This window comes from Mizuhopecten yessoensis, unplaced genomic scaffold (assembly GCF_002113885.1).
Source record: "Mizuhopecten yessoensis strain PY_sf001 unplaced genomic scaffold, ASM211388v2 scaffold357, whole genome shotgun sequence".
Taxonomy (NCBI): Eukaryota; Metazoa; Mollusca; class Bivalvia; order Pectinida; family Pectinidae; genus Mizuhopecten; species Mizuhopecten yessoensis.
In genome coordinates, this window is record NW_018403506.1 from 546394 (window position 1) to 569194 (window position 22801).

Sequence of the window (22801 nt, forward strand, 5' to 3'; positions counted from 1 at the left end):
TTTTGTGCAAATCTACTGGCTCAGTCTTCGTTGGTTAGTAAAACACCCAGGCCGGGACATACCAAAGTCCTAAAAAATAGTAGTTGTTATTGCCCGTTTAACGTTCAGCATTTAGGGGATTGGCAACAACTGGTTCACCCGTTGTCAGTACAATGTGGCCGGGCGGAATGCTGTGCTGGGTTCCTTCGGCATGGTATTTCAGTGAGATAGCACTATAACGTCGGCATCAGATCTGCGCTATCACAAGGAGGCAAGCACACCAATATGCCCCGTCTCCTGCATACACACACGCAAGCACGCATACACTACACACATGGAGGTATGTTAGCTGTAAATAGGACGTTAAACAAAATTACACCATCCATAAGAAATAGGTGGAGATATATCCCAGTTACAGTCGACTAATTCAAGGTCTTTTTCCTTTGGCATTCTATTCCGTCTTTTCGTGTTGCATAGTTATCTGCCCTTGTGAGCAGGTATTGATTGTTACGTCAATTGTTTTTGAGGGTAACGTCATAATGTTTTGAGAAAATGACGCAAACTAATGACGTAACAATCAATACCTGCTCACAAGTGCAGGTAACTCTGCAATACGAAAAGACGGAAGTAACCCAAAATCATCATGTTAGGGATAGTTTTCGTTCGTCGCTACACTGATGATTTTTGTTTGCTTAATTTTGATCTATGAGCTATTCTTAATGTGCTGCGTCCAATGGGACAGATCTATCTATATAAGATAGGGTCTTGCTCACTATGCTTTAGTAAAAACAACATGCGGACCAGAGTAATACTACACATGTCCGTGCCTTGTCGTCAGTGTGGCGTAACCATGCGCCAATAAGAATTGATGCTGAACGTTCTTGTACAATTTTGTCAGGCTGAGCTAATACAGGTTGAAGGAAATTTAACCATAAATACAATATTTTGGATATCAGTTAAGCATAGTTGGGCCAGGACACTCCCGTTAACCGGGTAGCTTAGTCGGTTAGAGCGAAAGAAGTTAGTCTGATTTCAGGGCTCGAATACCGGTCTAACCCTGCTTAAATTTTACACTCAGAACACTGTTAATGATTTTAATTTGTTTGTGTAATCTTATTTATTTCATTTTTTTCATAAATGTCCCGAAAGATATCATTTTTAATTCAGAAACGATTTGCCACAACCATAGACATGTCACGGAAAAACAATTGCCAATACTCAGTTTCAGTTTTTGGCAGTGGTACGATAACCCTCCAATCGATAATCATTACTTTGAAATACCTTCCACTTTTAACAGACAAGTTTTGTTTTGTTGTGTTTTTGTATTGTTTAACGGCCCTTCGATAAAAACAAAAACAACAAAAAACGGCATTCACGAAAATAAACACATCAAATCAAAACTAAATACCTTAAAATATGTAAAGGACTAAGAGATACATCAATATCGAACAAGTTGGCTGCACAATATATCATATTTTATTGTAAAGATCAATAGAGTGTAAATAGTCATATATTAATTGCACAGAAACTGTATAGAATCATCTTTTCACAGACGGTACATCATAAAATCTGTCACGTATTTGTTTGAAATCGGCGCATTCAATCATATTGAAATCAGCGCTTTCAATCATAAAGTGTTTGACTGTAAATGCTTGATCGCATGCATGACGATAAGGCTGGTCTTCCTTACAAAAGTAAAAACAATTCTACTCGTTATTAAAACGACGAGTGGTGTTGCATCCAAATGACTAGAATCTTGCTGTACTCATTAATGTAGGCGATGAAAATATGTTGACGTAGCGCACTCTATGTTATTTTCTCTGAAAGCTGATGTTTGTGTAACACGATATGCAATGAAATCCCCTTAGACCATAGTCTTAGTCACCAAGACGCTTTACACGTGTAAGATAAGTTTAAGCGCCCTGCTGATGAATGGTAAGCAAGATCGACAGTTCAAGATTGGTTTGTTTGTGTGTTACGTCTTAGTAACAGCTGTCTATGGTCATTTAAGGACCAGTCAGGTTTTGGTGGTGGAGAAAATCCGGAGATCTCGGAGAAAAAACATCGACATACGGCCAGTACCTGGCGACTGCCTCGCGTAGGTCTAGAACCCGCGACCCAGTGGTGGAGGACTAGTGGTAGCAGACACCTTGACAAGCTATCAGTTTTTGAAAACGTTAAAAAACGATAAAAAAATATGTTATTTTGCACACAAAGTTAGTTACGTCAGCCGTCTTTTTGACCTTATATAAACAAATGTTTTCCGTATATATCTATTTGTTTGACGATGGTACAGGTACAAATAAATTAGTCTAACCCTGATGACACGTATTTGAACAATGTCTGTATATACAGAAACGCTTTGCAGTGGTATTGGCACAAACTGTCAAATGATGTATCCTTAAAACCGTAAAATGTGACAGAATTGCCGAAAACAGTGGCAACACTGTGAATTACAACACGAATTCTCTATTGAAAGGCTGTGTCTATTTGTGTCTACAGAATATCTGAAAAACAATTTAAAATGTCTTTGTTTGACTAAAAAATTTGACAGTCAGCTATATATTACTCAGAACGGATGCATTATATTTATTTGAGGTCTTGGGCGAGAGTTACCGAAGAATTATTTGAAAGATCAATATTTTAAATATTGAAAACAGTGTTTTGCTTGTTTGTGTTTTACATCATACTACGTGACATCTATGATCATTTAAGGACGTGCAAGGTTTTAGTGATGAAGGAGAACCGAAGTACCCGGAGAAAAAACACCGACCGGCAGCCAGTGCCTGGCGACTGCCCCAAGTAGGTCTCGAACCCGCGACCCAGTGGTGGGGGGCTAGTAGTAGCAGAACACAAAGCAAGGTGGCGGAGTCTATGACATGTAGACATGTATGAAATAGTTTCCACATCCATGAATTTGTTCAAAGTGTTAACAAGAATAATGCCAGGAAATGTTACCTAATTTTAGCGTTCCGAATGTTAACAAGTACTACATCGGGAAATGTGACGTTGATTCAGAGGTTCAGAACGCAAATAACTGCATTTCGCGAAAACATGTTACTGTAATGGAATCAGTTTTTAGAATGTCCTCCTGGTAGAGTTTAGTCCATCCCCTACAGACCACAGCTGAAAATTTGCCATCAAAGAATATTTTGAAATATCTACAGGGACATATCTCTTTCTGTGGAATTGATGCGGATATTCTTTTATGTGCCATAGCATGCGTGCTATGGTATATAAGAATGGACAATCTAATCCAAAACATTTCTTGAAGTCGATCAGTTCTGAGGTATTTTTCGTGCGACACTAAAATTTGCAATTAAGACCTCCATTCAGTGATTCAGAATTCGCTTTCGGATTTGCCAGAATAAATCCAAACAAATTTAAAATATATATCTATTTATAAACATACTTGAATATGATGTCCGTGTAAAAGGATGCGCTTAGTTGATCATGATTTGGTTTAGTATTGTTTAACGTCCTATCAACAGCTATGGACATTTAAGGACGGAGTTGATCATGGACTGATCTGTTATTGCTATATGTCTCATTTACAGCTATGATTATTTAACGACATGCTGGATTTTGATGGTGGAGGAAAACACGGAGAAAACCTGTAGACATTAGCCGGGGACTGCCCTTCGTACGGTCGAGGACTATATAGTGATCGTAGATGGTCAGACGCCTTAACCATTCGGCCACCCAGATAATTGACCTCAGAGTCCCTATGTTGTGAGATTCAGTTAATTGTTAATAAAAGAACAAGAAGATAAATATATATATGAGGGATCAGATTTTTATTGCAAAATATAAAATAATCGTTAGTTATGATCAATGTTAACACACAGAATTATGTTCGAAGGAAGAGAGCCGTACCGTGGAAACAACATACAAATAAATAATGTCGCGAAAAATGTGACGTACATTAATTGCTTAACATATTTCGCCATAACCATAATACATACCCTGCCATGACGGCGTATCTGTTCTAAAATACATTAGGGATCCCTGTCCTACTGCAGAAAAAAACATAAGAGAATTCCAATGTAGTATTTGTTTTTAAATATACAGTGACCTCCCTTTAATTTCGTTCCATATGTAAAATTTTAACTGTAGCGCGACTTGGCCCAGATACTTCCCTGGGTTCGAACCTCGGTCTGGCTTCGTTGCAACAGCATTGTTGTTGATTTCTTTGTTTACCTTATGTTTATCGTTTTTCATCAAAGTTCCGATAGGTAAGTTTTCTTTACAGACATAATCTATCAAAGTTAAAGTCATGCCAGGAAAAAACTATCCGATGCAAAGTTACTGCAGTAGAATATGGATCCTTGATATGTAAAAACAAAAAACAAAAAAATGCGCTGACGTGTCGAGACACGTGGACATCACGTGATTAACCGCATGAAGGTGTATTCGTATTCAACATCAAATAAGGTGAAGCGTACCAATGCATCAGTTATAAACGCGAAGAAGAGTACCATATTTAACATATTTTAATATATATTATCCCTTAAATATGCACACAAATGAAGCAATAAAATATTATTTTTTTTCCAGACTGAGTTATTTCCTTTGGTAATAGTAAAGTATTTGATTGACAATATAACGTTCCCCAGTACTTAAGGCTATATTTGTTTTTATTTTGTTTTCGAAATTTGCATAGACGCTTCTGTAGAAAAAAAATTAAACAGATTTTGTAAACCAGTGTTTCATAATAGTAATAAAGTATTCTAGCATTGTTGTACTGTTTACCTTAAACACTGAACGAGAAATTATATCACATGTGTAGTAAAACAAATATCGTACGTGTAGTTAAATGGAAAATTAAAAAAGCACGTGCAGCAAGTTAAGAGACAAAACTGTATAGGCATACACATCAGTTTGAAGAAAAATTAAATCGTTTACACGTAAATGTAAGTATAATTGTAAGCACGTATACGTGTAAACAAAACCATTTGTAATTATGATTTTAATTTTTTTTTTACGTTCTATATTTTACAAAAAAGATCCTTTCGTGCTTATTAACAAAAGCCATTTTTCTGTTTGTGCTCTTTGTTAAGTCATTTGCAAACTTAGATATTTTTTACAAAATGGTTTTTCTTATTTTTGTACGATTAAACACGCATAAGAGTTATCGCAGACATTGAGAATTGTATTCAAAGATGAATAAAATCTTCGATTCGTACAAAATACTACTGTTTTCGTGACGTAAATTACCTGCAAATCGAGAAAGTATTCACACTGAATTTGAATAGAAGTGAATATGGATAGAAAGAGGATTGCATACATAGAACGTAAGAATGTTTGCTCGATTTACGGGTAATTAACACGCACTTTCCTGGAAAAGTGATTTAAAACGTTTAGCATCATTGCTGCTTAAAATACAAACAATAATAAAGAAAATAACAAATATTGAAACAATAATGTACACAATTCCGTAATTCAGTTTTCATTGGACTAATGGCTAAAACCATATTAAAATGATTCGATCTCTTGTGGTAGCAAATCATTTTTTGTTGCCAAAACATAAAATCCGTTATCATAGAAAATTGAATTCATTTGGTATCTGTTGATAAGAGGAGGCAATTTTCTGAGTAAAAAAAAAAGAAGACTTTCCCCCCCACAATTCACAGGTGCACTTCCATCAACAAACGTCACCATCGCGACATCAGTTTACAATGTATGTACTGTAACCAGGGTAACGTCATCAATACTGTCAAACATGTCATGCGCACTTGCTGTAATGCAGGGCAATGGGTTCATCATTAACCGTTTCTCCCCTGAAATTTCATAATAAACTATTCCAACCTTTGAAATGGAAGCGATCAAATGTTGTTTTCAGGGGTGAATGTGTTAAAACGTATTGTGTGGGAGAAAATTAATGAATCTGTCCTGTGCGATGAAGATTAAAAAATTTCAACCCTCGGGATATAAGACTTTTGAAGTTTAGCACTCGGCAGAGCCTTAATCGGGTTGAAATTTGTCTCCCTACATTACACAAGAGTAGATTCTACTAGTATGTGTTCAGAAGACGTTTAATGAGTAGAGGAGATATCGTGATCTTCTCCAAAAACGGGCCAAATCATGACAAAATGCCAACACCAGGTTAGATGTCCACAAAAAAATCTTCAACTCAGGTTAAAATTGGTTTAATTACATCCCAAAGGTATGAATGAGAAAGGAATGAAAATTATCCTTTTCTCCCAAAGTATTTTTTAGCTAGTGTATATTGGTTGTCTGAAATATTGGCAGTTTTTGGCTGACGTCTTTTTACGGCGACTTCCGGTTCCGCTCCGACAAACACCAATTAGTTCATGTATACATCCTGAATTACAACTCTAGAGAGAAATCTGCGTAAAGTTTTCTAACAGCATGCATGCTTATCATAAAAGGTTAAAGAATAGTTCTGGACCCCGTCTGTGATTTGCGGAGTTTATTGGAAGAATGTGTGTAAAGCATCATACACAGATGGCATACGGTGATACAAAATGTACAAATCTGTTCACTGTTTGTTACACAGTGATCGACATGAAATAGCAACATTTCTAACAGTTTGTATATAGGTGTTGAACTTAAGGCATAAATACATGTAACATATCAAATCAGTTGAAGAAAAGGAATCGGAAGACACTCACCAAGTAAATATATTACAGTCAAATAGGAAAGGGCGCACACTCGCCGTGTGACACTTCTCGCTCTCCAAATAAGTACATACAGGAAAAATGGAGAGAGCGCATACTCGCCGTGTGAAACTTCTCGCTCTCCAAGTTCAAACAGGCAAATTGGAGCTGGCGTTTGCACATCTCGCTCTCCAGGTGAACATACACGTTCAAACTAGACTGGGCGCTCACCCACCAAATAATAAAATATGCAAGGAAACTAGACGCAGCACTCCCTCGCTTTCCTCTCGTTCTGGCATAGTGGGCACAGTCGCTGATAATAAGTTAGTTCACAAGGAACGAGTTGATGAAGCCTTAAAGCAAACTTTGGGAAAGAGCATAAGATGGTCAACGAACACAATCTGAATGGCCCTTTATAGGCCACAGTGTGGCGATGTGAAATGTGTGAAATGCATGTCATAGCCCAATAAACAGTCACAAATATGTATATGATAAAAGGCAAATAAAGATTGTAGAAACAACCCTAAGGAGTAAGGTGCCTGAGGTAAAATCCCTTTATACGTTATGGGTAAACCCAGTAAATTTAATTTCAATCATATTTCCATACATTTGTTATAAGTACGTTAAATAGAAAATCATTAAGGATCATCGTTCCACTGCAGGAAAACACTAGAGAGTTCCACAGTAATGTTAACGTACATACAGTTACCTCCCTTTACTGTCGTTTGGTATATCAATGTAGTTCTACTGGGCCAGACATCTTCTGCTGACCAGGTAGCTCAGCTTATTAGTGCGATAGTGTATGGATCGGAGGATCAAGGTTCGAATCCTGGCCCCGAGATCATGAAACTATCTTAGTCTAAAATTGTCTTAAATTTGAACTTGACCAATCACAGATAACGTCATGAAAAGTTATGTCATATGTGATTGGTTAAGCAAAAACTTTAATGAAAGTCTTAAGATTGTTTCGTGATTTTGTACACACAGGACACATTTTTTTTTTCTTTTTCCTTTTCTTCCTTTTATTTTTGTAAAAGTTCTGCAAGGTTTTTTTCAAATGCAAAGTTACAGGGTTTTGCAGTGGTACGAAGATCCTTTCGTGATCTTATTAAAGAAAAACATACAAACAGTTGAAATCAAAATAACACTTTCTCTCACTTCTCTTGGGGGGAATCTTGATGTTTGGAATTGCGTTTTCTGATCATTTGCTGATACAACGGTTCATATTGTCAACGGCAGCCGTTCCCAATCCAAACTTCCAAATTTGGATGGATTCCATTCATTACAAATACATGTATTTTCATGCCGTCAATTTTTGTCTCTTATAAACTAAATACCATACAAATGAAACGGGATTGTAACACTTCTAAGCATAACCCGTACTAATACAAAATTATTTTCGGGAAATTAAGAAAACATCGAAGCGAGGTGAGTGAGGCAGTCAAAATCCGCAAACGTCATGGTAGGAAAAATATATATATATAAAGCTCTTAAAAGTGACACATTTCAAACGTCAATCAAAATGTCGTTAAAAGTTCAGAAGAATAACAGGTAAGTCGTTAATCAAAAGTATTGAGCAGGTGTAAAACAGTTATCTTGGTTCCATATATGATTAACAATGGGGTTTGCCTCCCTGATACAGCAGGTGTTCATTGTCTTTGAGAGACCGAAGCTAGAGCGTAGCACTGACATTCTGCAAAGTGTCTCTATTTAAGCGAGCAATCATCTTCCCATACTTTCAGAAATTCTTCGGCGTCATTTACGAGTATTGCATTATCTATGGAAGCAATATATGCAGCAAGCATTGATTTAAGTTGGTGAACATTAATAAACGCCATGTATTATAACTTTTCAGTTAAAATTACTTATGGTCGTGAAAATATATCCATCAGGAATGGACAGCTACACCCCGGAAGAACCGGGCTGATCATAACAGTTTTACTTCGGAGGGACAAGATCTTATTTCTGACCACGTTTTCCTTACATGGTAAATGTTCCTCTGTTTAATATTATCTTAATCACTTTTTTGCGAGGTACATTAGCTATAGATTATCCAACGATACGCGCCCTGTACTTGTTAATTTAATGGGAAGAACCAATGCATTTTGAAACATGCGCACAGGATACTTTGAAAAGTAGTGGGTGGTCAAGACTTGGCGGACATGCTGCGACCAAACCGCAAGTCGGAGGGTCCTCGAGCACGGTCCTTATCAGACACACTCGGAATGTCTTAGTCCAAACATGGGGGTTAGATGAAAACAACTGCAATTAGCCGAGGTGATCCGACTGTATCGAACAGTCTCTAAAATATCACGAGGGCGAGGTGATCCGAACAATCTCACAAGGCATCTGAGTTTTCATAGTCATATTTTCTTGATATCGCAACCTTGGTGTATCATTTCGGACATTTCTTTTTAAAGATCGCCGAAACAGTACGTGACAGCGCGTGACTTGGTTCTGTGAGGTGTATGCTTTGTTATATATACATATGCATCGTAGAACTTCACAGAAATAAGACCCGGATGTACTGGCGATATTCACCTGTTACCAGCAATGATTTCCGATGTATTGAAGATACACTGATGTTACCGACGAATGGCTACCGGTTCGTCCTCCTCCGCACCCGTATCATCTATGTCTCCCATATCTGCTTTCCGTTTGTGTGACGTCAGCAGGAAGACAATACCAGCGATGACGAAGAACACAAAGCACATCCATGACAACACAAATGAGTATCCGTATGCGTGGTTCGCCTTATTTGGAATTCGTTCCGGAAGATGAGTGTCGGCGTATTCTACTCGTCTTATGAAAACTTCATTCTCCACTAACACACAAGCAGCTGAAAATAAAATTCATTTATTAGTACGTGCGTGTTGAGAAAATATGTATCTTACAAATACAGAGTTAATAATCAAAGCAATTTTTCTGATTGGATAAAAGAATTACTGAATCTGTATTGATGTCTTATTTTACGGAATGATTTATAAACAAAATATCGAGAAATCTGGAAATAACATAATGTTTCAATCTCTACATTTAAGTGTAAAGGACGACAACTCTTGGTGAAGCTTGATCGTGTTTAGGTGTGACAAAAAAAAAGATAACAAAACAGTTTTACGTTTCCGACTTAGAGTGGTCTCCCTTCGATTGTTATTTTTTTTGCATGGGGTTATGCGATTCGCTGAGTAACGCACCGAGTAGGCTATACCATATGCCCAAAAAAATGCACGCGTAAAGCGGGAATCTGGACGCGAGAGGGCACGTGACGCGTACTTTTTTATTTATTTTTTATTTGCTTACGTAGCAGCACGAGCGTATTTCCAGAACAGCGGCAATACAGTATGCTATATTATATTATAATGCTGAAGAAGTTTCCGATTTTATAGTCTGAAAAAGTGATTGACAGACAGACAAACGCTCAGTGTCTGAAGCAGCGTCAGAAAAAAAATATGGACGAACTCTCCTGAATTTGACCCAAAAGGTTGCAAGGACCCAAACAAGTTTTAATTCGGAATCTACAACGATGCTTAAAACTGGAACTGGCTGTGAAAAGGCACATGGCAGGTTCAAGGGGTTTGACTGTGGAAGGTATGGACTATAATTCTCGAAAAAGACATATGGAAGAATCTTGCAGACCCACAGGAATCGGTTAGAAGGCATTAGACGAATAGATAGAAACTCAAAAGTGCATCAGATTCAAACGTCGAGAAAAAGATTGAGAGCCATGAGCCGCGCTGTCTAGAAATCAAAGACTTCCAAGCAGATATTTTCGGGAAGGAATGGGAACGACACACCCCATATCAGTATCAGAAAATCACATCCAGCCCCGGTCACATGGCTCCACAAACGAGCAGGATGACGCTTATCACAAAGGGCAGAGAGACAATTGGCCAGTAACGGATGCAACAGATATAAGTAGGCCAGTGAAGGACTGAATGGCCCGCTTTTGCAGCTGACTAAGTAGTCCGAATTATTCTGACGTTTTATCAACTTTTTTCATATCGGTCTGTCGTCGATTAACGTCAGAACTCCGGCCCTCTATAATATGCGGGAAATATGCGACCCGTGCCCGGAGCGCACTTCAAACTGATATCGTCACTTTCACACACATGTCGCACATGGATCGAAAGATCTATTCTTTATGCACAAGATGAACATAAATTACATGCCTCAAACAACTAATACAATCACTAAAAACATATTTTTTCAAACTTACTCTGTTTTACTCTAGTTTTTTGATAGCCCCGCCTTCTAATGCCACGTGACTAAAGTCTCGCCGGCTTACGTCATAACTTGGGATAATACCTTCGGTAACGCGAGATCTCGTCAAGTCATGTGACATTGCTCATGGCCTAATTTCCATTAAAAACATGGGTTGGTATAGAAAACGTTGGAAAATACTTTTAGTAATGATCTTTGAAACATGTTATTGATATCACCTAGTACATAAAGATTAGATCTTTCGATCCATGTGCGACATGTGTGTGAAAGTGACGATATCAGTTTGAAGTGCGCTCCGGGCACGGGTCGCATATTTCCCGCATATTATAGAGGGCCGGAGTTCTGACGTTAATCGACGACAGACCGATATGAAAAAAGTCGATAAAACGTCAGAATAATTCGGACTACTGCCGAAGCAGACAGTACCCCCAAGTTAAGTAGAATACTCGCATGGCTCACAAACTACATGCATAGAAGTAAATCGTATTTTATAACACAATCTTTGCTTGCTTTCCTAGCTAAGCGATACATTTAAAATTATGAAATGAGACTTTATTCATTTTATAACATTTGCGAAACAAGTTCTTGCAACTTATATTAGTTACTCTTGTTTGCCCGGATGGTAGCGCGCACGGGTTTTAATGTGGGAGGAAACCGGAGTACCCACGTGGTCGGACAGGTGACCCCATACCTTTTCACGTCCGATCAGGGAATCGAACCCCGGTCGTCTTGGTGAAAGACGAGTGCACTGTCCACTGCGCCATCCGACCGTCCTATGTCTACAATTATCTTATATTTATTGGTATATTATTTTTAATATTCATAGGGTCTTTGTCGAAGTTGACATTGATAAGCTTGTGAACGTGTGTCTAATTCGTTTGAGAGAAGTTGTGATATAAAATATGTTAAAATCGAACTTCCTTTAATTTGTATTTTATAACATTCCGACTATTTCAAATATATTTAAGGAATTATTTCCGTCCGGCGTATGTTCTAGACCGGACTGCAACGATACGCATATCTCATGATACGATACGTATTGCGGTACGATGCTTACGATACGATATGTATCACGATACAAATATCTGCTTAAAAGGTCAACTTCATAATGATTAAGTGCAGGATTTTATCAAGTTTTATCATACACCTCAATGATAAATACTATCAAACTATATTGTGTATGCTTTTTAGTGTTTTTGAGTATGACTACATAGTGGACCACACCTTAACTGAAGCATTAAAAAAACACAAGTTTGATAAAAAGTAATTGATAGTTTCAGTACTGTTAGTGTATCGCCATACAGACAAACAAAACAATTCGATACGATACACAAGAAAGTATTGCGATACGATACGATACGAAATACCGTTCCAGCCCTAGGTTATATAAACCTCTTATAGTATGTTGACATGTGAGAATTCCGATATCTTTTGAAAAACATTACCAATCGCTATAATTATATAGATATGCAGGTTTAATCATAGCGCTACATTTTAACGTTCACGTGTTTCAAACATAAGTAATTGAGTATCGCGCTACATTTTAACGTTCACGTGTTTCAAACATAAGTAATTGAGTATCACCGTCCAGGGACGAGGTGGATAGCTAACAGTACATTTCATTATTTATAATAAAGGTACCTTCCATCTATTTTAGGAAAATTAAATACAAAATAAATCTGAGAGGAGATAAGAGTTTGCGAGTTACCTCCCTTTGGCAGGTTTTTGTTTTTGTTTACATTGGGAGTTGGGCAGGTTTTTGTGTTGGCGATGACCCTTACCTACATGTACATGTACGTTGCCTTGGAAATTGGCAGGTTTAGTTATACACAGCGAACATTAGACGATTCTGTTGACGAGAGAGCTGTTACAAAGATCGTGAGGTTACTAGGATCCCTAACACAAATAGTAACAGGACTTGCCCTGATTACAATACATTTACAAGCGTCGCGGTGAGGTCGGTCGGTTCATTTTCTCTGGCAGGGCCGTTAGTAAGGTCACTTTGTTTGTTTCTAAATACATGCATGAAATAGGACGAATAACATGTTTTGCTTTTTTAATTGGGATAAATGGATCGTAAGGATAATTAAGCTTTGAACAATTTTGACCGAGGTTGGCGGACTGCCATTCTCTACAACTTGTATTTACAACATTGATAATAATCTCATTCAACCAAATTCTTATTGTCTCCGCAAAGCTACGCCGCGTCTAGTTGAACGAGACTACATTGATAGACACTGTTCCGTGGATCGAAGGTCGCTCGCTATTCATCTTCGAAATTCCTAGGGTTACGCTCTCCGACCATTTCTGCAAAGAACGTAAGTGAGCGTAACTATGAAGGGAACGTAAGGGAGAGCGTGACCCATGGAATTTCGAGGATGTTCGGTATCAGGCGCCGTCGTAAGGTTTGTGAGATTTATTGAGACATCGATTAAAGTGTAACAAAACTTGAATTTCCTTGCATCGGCACTTTTATAAAATGCACTCTCATTAAAATGTCATGATATCGTCTATACTGGTGTCTAGTGCCGTCCGTCTTACTGAAATATCCTGGAGCCGACACTTCTAAGATAAAGCGCTGTCTTGCTATAATGTCTATTGTGTTAATATCTTCCACAATAAAGCTTTTTGAGAGTAAAATACCACAAACGCACGTTATATTTAATAAGCGTTGGTATTTTAGGTTTAAAAAAAAATCAATTCATTTTAAAAAGTATTATTTGTAACATGAAAGACGGGAACTTCTCGTGAGAATCTTGGAAAATGATTACCCAGAACTGGCTTCACCGCTGTGGATTTGTGGGCAATGCCAATGATATTTATATTATACTTTCAAAGCAGGAAAACATCACCATATCTGTTTTTGTATCGCCAACGAAGCAAAAGTGGCATATATTGAAGACCCCTTCTGTTCATTGGCATCCTCAAAACTCCACGGGTTAGCTTGCTAGCCGTCTCTGTACAGAACTCAATTGAACGTAACCCCTGGAGTCTCAAGATGGTGAGCATCGTTGGCGTCGTCGCACAAATGGTTTCCGTGTATAACACTTGAAGGAATACTTTGATTTCCATGAACTTCTCGACATATATCTATGATATCAATCACCCTTCCAGGTTTAATTTTTAACCAAATCTGAACAACTCTGCAAATTGAGTGCGGCCATCTTGAATTTTGTGAAAAAGTCATGTTTTTCGTGCGATAACCCTAGAAACGATGCTGTGATTTTCATGAACCTTGTGTATATGCCTATGATACCAATTACTCGTTCAAGCTTGATTTTGACCTGATTTTGACCTGATTCTGAATATCAATATTGCGCCAAGTGCCATATTGCCCGTAACATGTGCCACTTCATGATTGGTAAGGGGGCGACTTAAGTTGGAAATGACCAGCATAAATCACTGCATTCTTGGCAACACTTGGGATCTTTGTACAGTGCATTTTCTCTCCACTTATTCATACCTGTCATTAATTAAAACAACGTCACACCTATAATTCATTAACGCATTATCATACCTGTCATTAGGTGCATAAGAGCGGTCAGCCTCTTTAGGATATAGCGCGGCCGTCTCAGGGTATATATTGCAAATATGTGTCCTAGAACCATCACGAGGAGGGCGATAATCCCGAACGCAGAGCCAGTCCTCATATAATCTGTGAATGGAAAAAAATAACATGACGAAAAATAAAAAACGCAATGAAGTATTTTCGGAACGAAAATAAGTATCCAACTCCAGCAGTTGCATAGGGCAAGCCAAATTAAACTGTAAATACCTGAAGGAGATATATAATGTACTGTAGGATAAATATCATAATCTAATTGAAATATCTCTATTAGTTTAGGAGATATCTTTAATTCAATAAGCGATATCTTTAATTCAATTAGTGATATATCTTTAATTCGTTTAAACTTTTTAAGTTTTCGGTGTATATATTATGAGGGTTAAAATTCTGAAGGACAGACACAAAAATATATGTTTCCTGTAACAATGTTAGAATCATTTATGGTAGGTATGTAGGTAACAAGTTTAGTTTTTAAAAATAATTGTATGTGGTGTTTATATAGGAGAGTAAACTTGACTTTAACCGTACTTCTTTGAAAATTGCCTTTAAAATTTGAGGATAGGCGACATTAGGGTTATATGAAAGAAATTGCTCGACTTAGGCTATCAGCTCACAAATTAAACATTGAATCTGGACGTTTTGTTGGCACTGGTAGAACTAATAGATTATGTACAAAGTGTAAACTTAATGACATAGAAGACGAGTTTCATTTTGTTTTAGTTTGCACAAGATAAACAGATTTAAAACGGAAGTATTTAAAATGTTACTATAGAAATAACCCACGTGTATATCAGCTTGTTCAATTACTTAATACACAGAATATTAAAGAATTATGTAATCTTGGAAAGTATCTGATAGCGGCAAATAAGCGCCGGTCAGATATATGACATTTTGTATGTGTGTATTGTTCATTCTCCTGTGACCAATGTGGCTATTTGTACATATGTAAATATCCTGTTTGTTATATGTTTACACTGATAAGTCGTAAGACTTAAAGTTAATAAAGAACTTGAACTTTAATTGGGTAGGTAGGGTTACCGGAAACACCTTTTTTGTTTGGCCTAAGGTAGGGATGACGCACTCATTTAAAAATGGTTGAAACAACACGTTCTTAAATCGCAAATCACTCAAAGTGTCTGAGCAATATTTGGCGAGCACTCAGACAGACCAACAAGTTTGGGACTAAAAAACTGTATATTATACTATCTGGCATCAACGAAATCCATAGCAATATTGGCTTCCGATCAGAATGAAAATTGAAGAACTCAGGGAAATTCAAATTCTCGGTTGAAAACTTCCACGAAAATAACACTGCCTCGAAAATTACCCGGTACACAGTAACTGCCACATTTCAATAAATGCCTGAGGCCTTACTTAGAGTAGGCAATTACAAACTATATATTGATTAAGCTATACAGGTGCGAAGCTGACCTTAAATAATGTACATGGTTTTGTGGATGAAAACCAGAGAACCCGGAAAAAAAGCACCGACCTGTGGCTAGTATCTGGCGACTGCCCAACACAGTCAAGGAACCCAAGATATTAAAATATTTTGATGTCTCGTGCATAGCGAATATCAAATCAGGAAGTGTACCTAATTCCCGCTGTTCTCCAGTATGTTCGTCAACAAATCACCAATGCGAACTAATTGGTTTATTATTTTGTGACCAAGAAGTCTCATAGAGATCCAGCGAGAGACTGGCGGAATGCGGCGAATTGTGGTAACAGAAAAGAAGTTATTAGAATGATCGTCAATTGGATATCCAGAAAGTGGAAATCTAAAGACTTATCCCTGTGATACCGAGTTACCGGAAGTCTGTATCCCTGTACCATTGTTACTAACCGGAAGTATAAACTTGCTACGTACCGATAAACCGAAATTCTATACAGAATTGCCCTTCTGTTACTAACCGAGATACCTAAATTGGTTAGACTTGTCCCCATGTTATTGAACGAGCTACTGGAAGTCTACAGAGTTGTCCTTTTGTTACTTACCTATATACCTCAAGTCTTGAAACGTTTTCCCTGTGTTACCAACCGATTTACCTGTAACCCATCATAACTCATCGGGATACCGGAAATTAGTAGAACTGCCCTACAACTACTAAACGAGATATCGTTAGTCGACAGATCTGTCCTTTTGTTACTTTCCGAGATACCTGTCCCAAATTTACTTTCCGACATACCTAAAGTACTTGTTCCACTGAGTTTGTCTGAAGCCATGTCCTGTGTTACTTACCGAGATACTGGAAGTCTGTAGCCATGTCCCTGTGTTACTTACCGAGATACTGGAGGTCTGTAGCCTTGTCCCTGTGTTACTTACCGAGATACTGGAAGTCTGTAGCCATGTCCCTGTGTTACTTACCGAGATACTGGAAGTCTGTAGACTTGTCCCTGTGAAGCTCAGTATTAGTTGGGAACAAATTATGTCGGACGCATGTCTCATCTGCAGAAAAAGAAAAGATCGAAAATATATATAAAAAAAGATTACATAATTTTAATGGTTGCGTCCTTCTTCCTAAATCTTTGCATGAATAATTGAACAATCAAGTATTGATAGAATGTGTATCAATCGTCTTGCTCCATCTCAGAATCTTAATTTCCTTTTTCGTAGCATATTGATTGATATAGCTTATCATCAATTTCCAATGAGTTGCTTACGGGACCAATATTTCTCATCATATGTAGTAGAGATAGGCGATTTAGTCACGAAACCTTCGGCGATGTGTAGGCTTGGTCATTTCTTCATTTCCCTAATCAAAATAATAGCATTCTGGCAGAGATTGATAACCACCTGCAAGTTCGGGGACGGCGGAGGGCGGAGGGGGAGATCTAGAGGTACCAGCTGTATCCCTACACGTGATGAGGCGACTAATTTTGGGGGGGCTTTGCAGAATCGCAGATAAGCTTTAGTGCTCTCTAATCAAGGAGACCAACACTGATATTCCGCCTCCCTCGCCCTCGTTACCTATGGGACATATATCATCCATTTCCATTTTATCCAAAATTTTTTCTGCGGTATCTTTTGATTGCGTGCATATGGTTTGATCGTTGTCAAGATAAAGTACCCGGAGGAAGTGCAATGCTAACATGTACGAGTTATTAGTTTCAGTGAGATGACGCTTTAAAACGGTCCTGAAGTGTCACAGTCGATTGCAGTAATAAAATCGATTTAGCTATCGATGTTACATTAATCCAAAATAATCACGTGAGTGCATATTCGTGGACGTATAGGATGATGGACTGGGGTTCTACTCGTGACACGCTGTGGCAATTCGACAACAAACACCAGTAACTCTCATATTGACAACAAATATCGGTAACTCTAAAGTTGTCAATAGACACTCAAAACAATATAAGTACAACACATATCGGTAAGTCTTACATTGACAACAAGCAACAGCAGCTCTTAATTTAACAGACCACAGACACTTGTTATAACGAATCAAAAATATGTATGTATGATTTGTTGCTTCAGTTAACGTTGGACAAGGAAAAGAAGTTGGAATCATTCAAATACATTGTATATCTATTATTCGTTATACTGTCACTTATCCATCCAAATGTTGGCGTTATAATTGAGTTTGGCGTTATATTAAGGGAAATGTATGTAAACAGGAAAAGTTAAGAACAAAGGAGCATGTAGTATTAAAAGAGCGTGAACGTGGAGTGTCAGTATTTTTCTAGCCCGGTAAACTACTTTAAGGATTGAATCATGCTATGTTGAGGTTTATGGGGGCATGAACTTCATGTGGTCTACTTTATGAATTGCGGTTATGGAAAACGCAGTTGATAACAACAGGTGATGCAAATAATATTTGAATATTCATCACAAAATTTAGAAAATGAATTTCATGATTTTGAATACAGAAGACATGAGTTTACAAAATAAATTACAAGATTGGCTAAGTAAACAAATCGCATGATTTCAAATATACGAATTAGGAAATTTCGAATATAAATAAAATCATTTGGATATGAATTTCAAGTTTGTCAAAATAAAACAGAAGATTGAGAATATAAACAAGAGGCTCATATGGCCTGTATCGCTTTCCTGGATATCTAAGCAATCATGGCAAAATATTCTCCGAATGAGATCCAAGGGAATATGCCAGACCCCAATGCCAATTCTTGTAGTATGTCTACATTAGCTTTTTCATGCCCAGGAATTTAATGTATGGTTATGGGGTGGGGATCTCAATTGTTCCCAAGCTGTGATTCAGAAACTAGATCCCTAGGGTTGTGGCCAGACCAAAGGAACAATTCCAATATCATGACTGCATTCGTCTCTTTTTGTCCAGAATGTGTATGTATAGACTTGGGGTGGGGATCTCAACCGTTTCAAAGTTATGGCCCAGGGGTTAAGTCTGCAAGGGTGGGGCAGAACTTGGGGTCAATTATAATAGCATGGCTGCATTCGTCTCTTTATGCCCAATAATTGTATATATAGTTTCGGGTGGGGATCTCAACCATTGTACTCCACAATTGTATATATGGTTATACCGTGGGGATCTCAATCATTTCCAAGTAATACACTTTTTTTTGGCCCCACCCCAAAGCAAGGGGAGGGGGGGGGGGTGTTGTCAGCCCCACTATTTGTACAATTTTGAATCCCCACCACCTAGGGATGCTTCAAGGCAATTATGGTTGATATCCAGTGCAACGTTCTACAAAAGAAGTCGTTTGTAGCAATATAGCCAAATTGCCCCCTTTGGCCCCGCCCCTCAGGCCCCTGGGGGCCAGACCCAAGGTTTATACAAAATTGGTTCCCCTTCACCAAAGGACGCTTCAGACTAAATATGGAACACATCCTTTCATTCCTACGGTAGTAGAAGGAGTTTAAAGAATGTGCTATGTTTCGACTATTCGGCCCCACCCATCAGGCCCCTTGGGGCCGGACCCACACTTTATACCAAATTGGTTCCCCTTCACCCAAGGATGCTTCAGACCAAATATGGAACAAATCCTTTCATTCCTACAGAAGTAAAAGGATTTTAAAGAACTTGCTGTGTTTCCCCTATTGGGCCCCGCCGCTCAGGACCCTCTGGGGCCAGACCTATGGTTTATACAAAATTGGTTTCACTTCACGCAAGGATGCTTCAGACCAAATATGAAACAAATCCTTCCATTCCTACAGAAGAAGAAGGATTTTAAATAATTTGCTATATTTCCCCTATTGGGCCCCGCCCCTCAACCCCCAGAGGGGCCAGACCCATCATTTATACAAAAATTGTTCCCCTCCCCCTAAGGATGCTACTGGCCAAAGTTGGTCAAAATCTGCTCAGTCGTTTATGATAAGTAGCGATTTTTAGGAAAAGTTGACGGACGCCGGACGACGGACGACGGACGCCACGCCATGGCATAAGATCACTTGCCCTTCGGGCAGGTGAGCTAAAAACAAGAAGAATCGCTATATATTTGATTAGCTTTTAAAAGAAAGGGATAACAAGCGCGCATTTTCAATTTGGCACATGTTTGAAACATCATCAATCTATGGAAATGAAGGTACGTGGTTGAACACTTGCCTCTTATTAGACATACAATGTCTATGTTCAAAATTATAAGTATTTCCAACCGAAAGTTATAATTTTGATAAGGTAGCCAGCCCTCCTGTAAAGTAAATAAGTACCCGCATGATACGCCTCCACAATTCGCTGGCGGTAAGCGAGGTGGCAAATTAAATGATGGATAGTATAGCAAGGCGAACCAAGGGGAGCGACATCGATAATTGCTGTAACGGGATACATGAGGGATATCGATATTTTACTGTTTAGTAACGATTTAGTGGCATTATATCGTGATTTAACTGTAAAGTGATGTATGAATCCATTATAACGAGGTTTTACTGTTTAGAGATATGCGATGGGCATTTGGTCAAGGTTTTACTGTTTAGAGATATACGATGGGCGTTTGATCACGGTTTTACTGTTTAGAGATATACGATGGGCATTTGGTCAAGGTTTTACTGTTTAGTGATATACGATGGGCATTTGATCAAGGTTTAACTGTTTAGGGGTATACGATGGTCATTTGATCAAGGTTTTACTGTTTAGAGATATACGATGGGCATTTGATCAAGGTTTTACTGTTTAGGGGTATACGATGGTCATTTGATCAAGGTTTTACTGTTTATAGATATACGATGGGCATTTGATCAAGGTTTTGCTGTTTAGAGATATACGATGGGAATTTGGTCAAGGTTTTACTGTTGAGAAATATACGATGTGCATTTAATCAAGGTTTTACTGTTTAGAGATATACGATGGGCGTTTGATCACGGTTTGTTTAGAGATATACGATGGGCATTTGGTCAAGGTTTGTTACTGTTTAGAGATATACGATGGGCGTTTGGTCAAGGTTTTACTGCTTAGAGATATACGATGCGCATTTGGTCAAGGTTTTACTGTTTAGAGATAGACGATGGGCATTTGGTCAAGGTTTTACTGTTTAGAGAGATACGATGGGCATTTGGTCAAGGTTTTACTGTTTAGTGATATACGATGGTCATTTGATCAAGGTTTAACTGTTTAGGGGTATACGATGGTCATTTTATCAAGGTTTTACTGTTTAGAGATATACGATGCGCATTTGGTCAAGGTTTTACTGCTTAGAGATATACGATGGGCATTATATGGTTAAGTACAGGACACTTTATCGAGTTTTTACTGTACATGATATACGGAGGGGCTAATATTGAAGTTCTACTGTAACGTCCTTGGCACACATTAGATAAACAATGTCTGTACGAAAACAGGTGATGGACCGGAGTTAAGGCTAACTGCCATGGCCGATATACCTTTTATCATTGGGATATAAGTATAATATACAATGCGCTGTGGTGATTGACTAGCTTAGTGCTTCGAGTTACATACAGACATGATAGAAACCACATGTCGGTACAATACAGTAAACAAAGCGCCACAGAGCCTACACTGAAAGTCAATTATCGAAAGAGCACATCTGGTGGGGGTTAACGTAAATACGGGGACAGCCATGTGACCAAAACTGTCGACGGGGATTGGTCTTAGTACGGGAAGAGCCATCAACTGCTAGGGGCAGGCGTAACTACTGTTGGGGCTGTGTGACAACGGGCACCGTTATCAGTGCCCCAGCCTTCACATCAAGCTACCGTAAAACGGTAAAATCTGATAAATGCCTCCCCGGGGACGGTCGGGCTCTATAGCGATACGCGTCACAACATCATGGTATATGGCTTCAATGGCGGGGTTATCACGGGGTTATGAAATATGCATCGCGTCATGTAACGCGAGACAAAACAGACAAAACTATAGACAATAAGCTATTGTATTAACCAACATCGTCACAACAACCGGGGCCCTGATGTTACACGTATGTTCAGCTTGACCGGTAAAAAAAAACACTTTGTATATTAAAAATATATATATATATTAAAAATTTAAACCAAAGATCATCGGAAGACAAAAAAAAACTTGATAGAATTTATTGTTTTTTAAAAATTTCTCAAAAATCATATTTTGAACTAGTGCATTAACGAATCGTTATTGTAAGCTAATCACGCAGGCATTGAATAACCGGGTCCTGATTTTAACACGTACTTCCGTTCCACTGATGACGTCATTTCCAAAATACAAGCGTTTGACGAGTTTGAGTAGTTCTGTTTTATGTGAGATATACACGCATAAAAACAACAACAAACGGAAATGGATGGGACGTAATGAAATTTTAGGCAAAGCAGTATTAGTTTTGTATGTCAACATACCATTTTGACTTTGTAGCAAATAAATTCCGCCTTTGTCCTGATATTGCTGAACACTTTAGAGGAAATATTTTAGAACATAATCGTAAAATTCCAAAATTGAAATATTAAAAATACATGATATTAATAATTGACCAATAACTATGATTAACATGCATGACGTAAGGTTGTTTTATGGTAACAGGAGAGGAAAAATGCACGGCCCGACCGGGACTCGAACCAAGGTCCTTCGATCTCAAAATGGACGCTCTAACCAATTGAGCTACATCGCCAGCGGCGATGGACACAGTCTAGTTCTGCTATATGCCTTCTTCCTTTTTTTTAGTCTTTGGTCCCGAAAACAACACTTTATACTACAACCCATTTTTGGAGCCAAGCACACACCCAGTACTTGAAACAAGGGTTGGTCTCAAGCATCACTGTAACCATCCTCGATATTACAGGGGTTACGCTCAATTTCGCTCTCAGCACAGGGCAAAAGTGAGCGTGATCCTGGGACTATCGATGATGTACTGTTACAGGAGTGGAGAATACATCAAACTGTTCTCATGATCAAGCATGAATTCTATGCTCAAACAGTTTGGTGTAGTTTGGTTTAATTTTGATTAACGTCCTGTTAACAGCTAAGGTCATGAAAGGACGTGCCTCCATGTGTGTAGTGTATGCGTGCTTGCGTGT

The 22801-nt window shown here is 38.3% G+C and overlaps 1 protein-coding gene across 1 annotated transcript in view; it reads right to left on the bottom strand.

Moving 5' to 3' along the window:
• Positions 1 to 3754: 3754 nt before the first annotated feature.
• LOC110446650 (epithelial membrane protein 1-like) overlaps positions 3755 to 22801 on the bottom strand; it is a 37982-nt gene continuing 18935 nt past the window's right edge. Inside the window, exons 2-4 of the mRNA XM_021491909.1 lie at positions 16751 to 16831; positions 14338 to 14475; positions 3755 to 9438 (exon numbers count right to left, since the gene is read on the bottom strand). Coding sequence (XP_021347584.1) covers positions 9185 to 9438; positions 14338 to 14475; positions 16751 to 16831 — 473 coding nt within the window. The 3' untranslated portion in view covers positions 3755 to 9184. The remainder of the gene's footprint in view (positions 9439 to 14337; positions 14476 to 16750; positions 16832 to 22801) is intronic.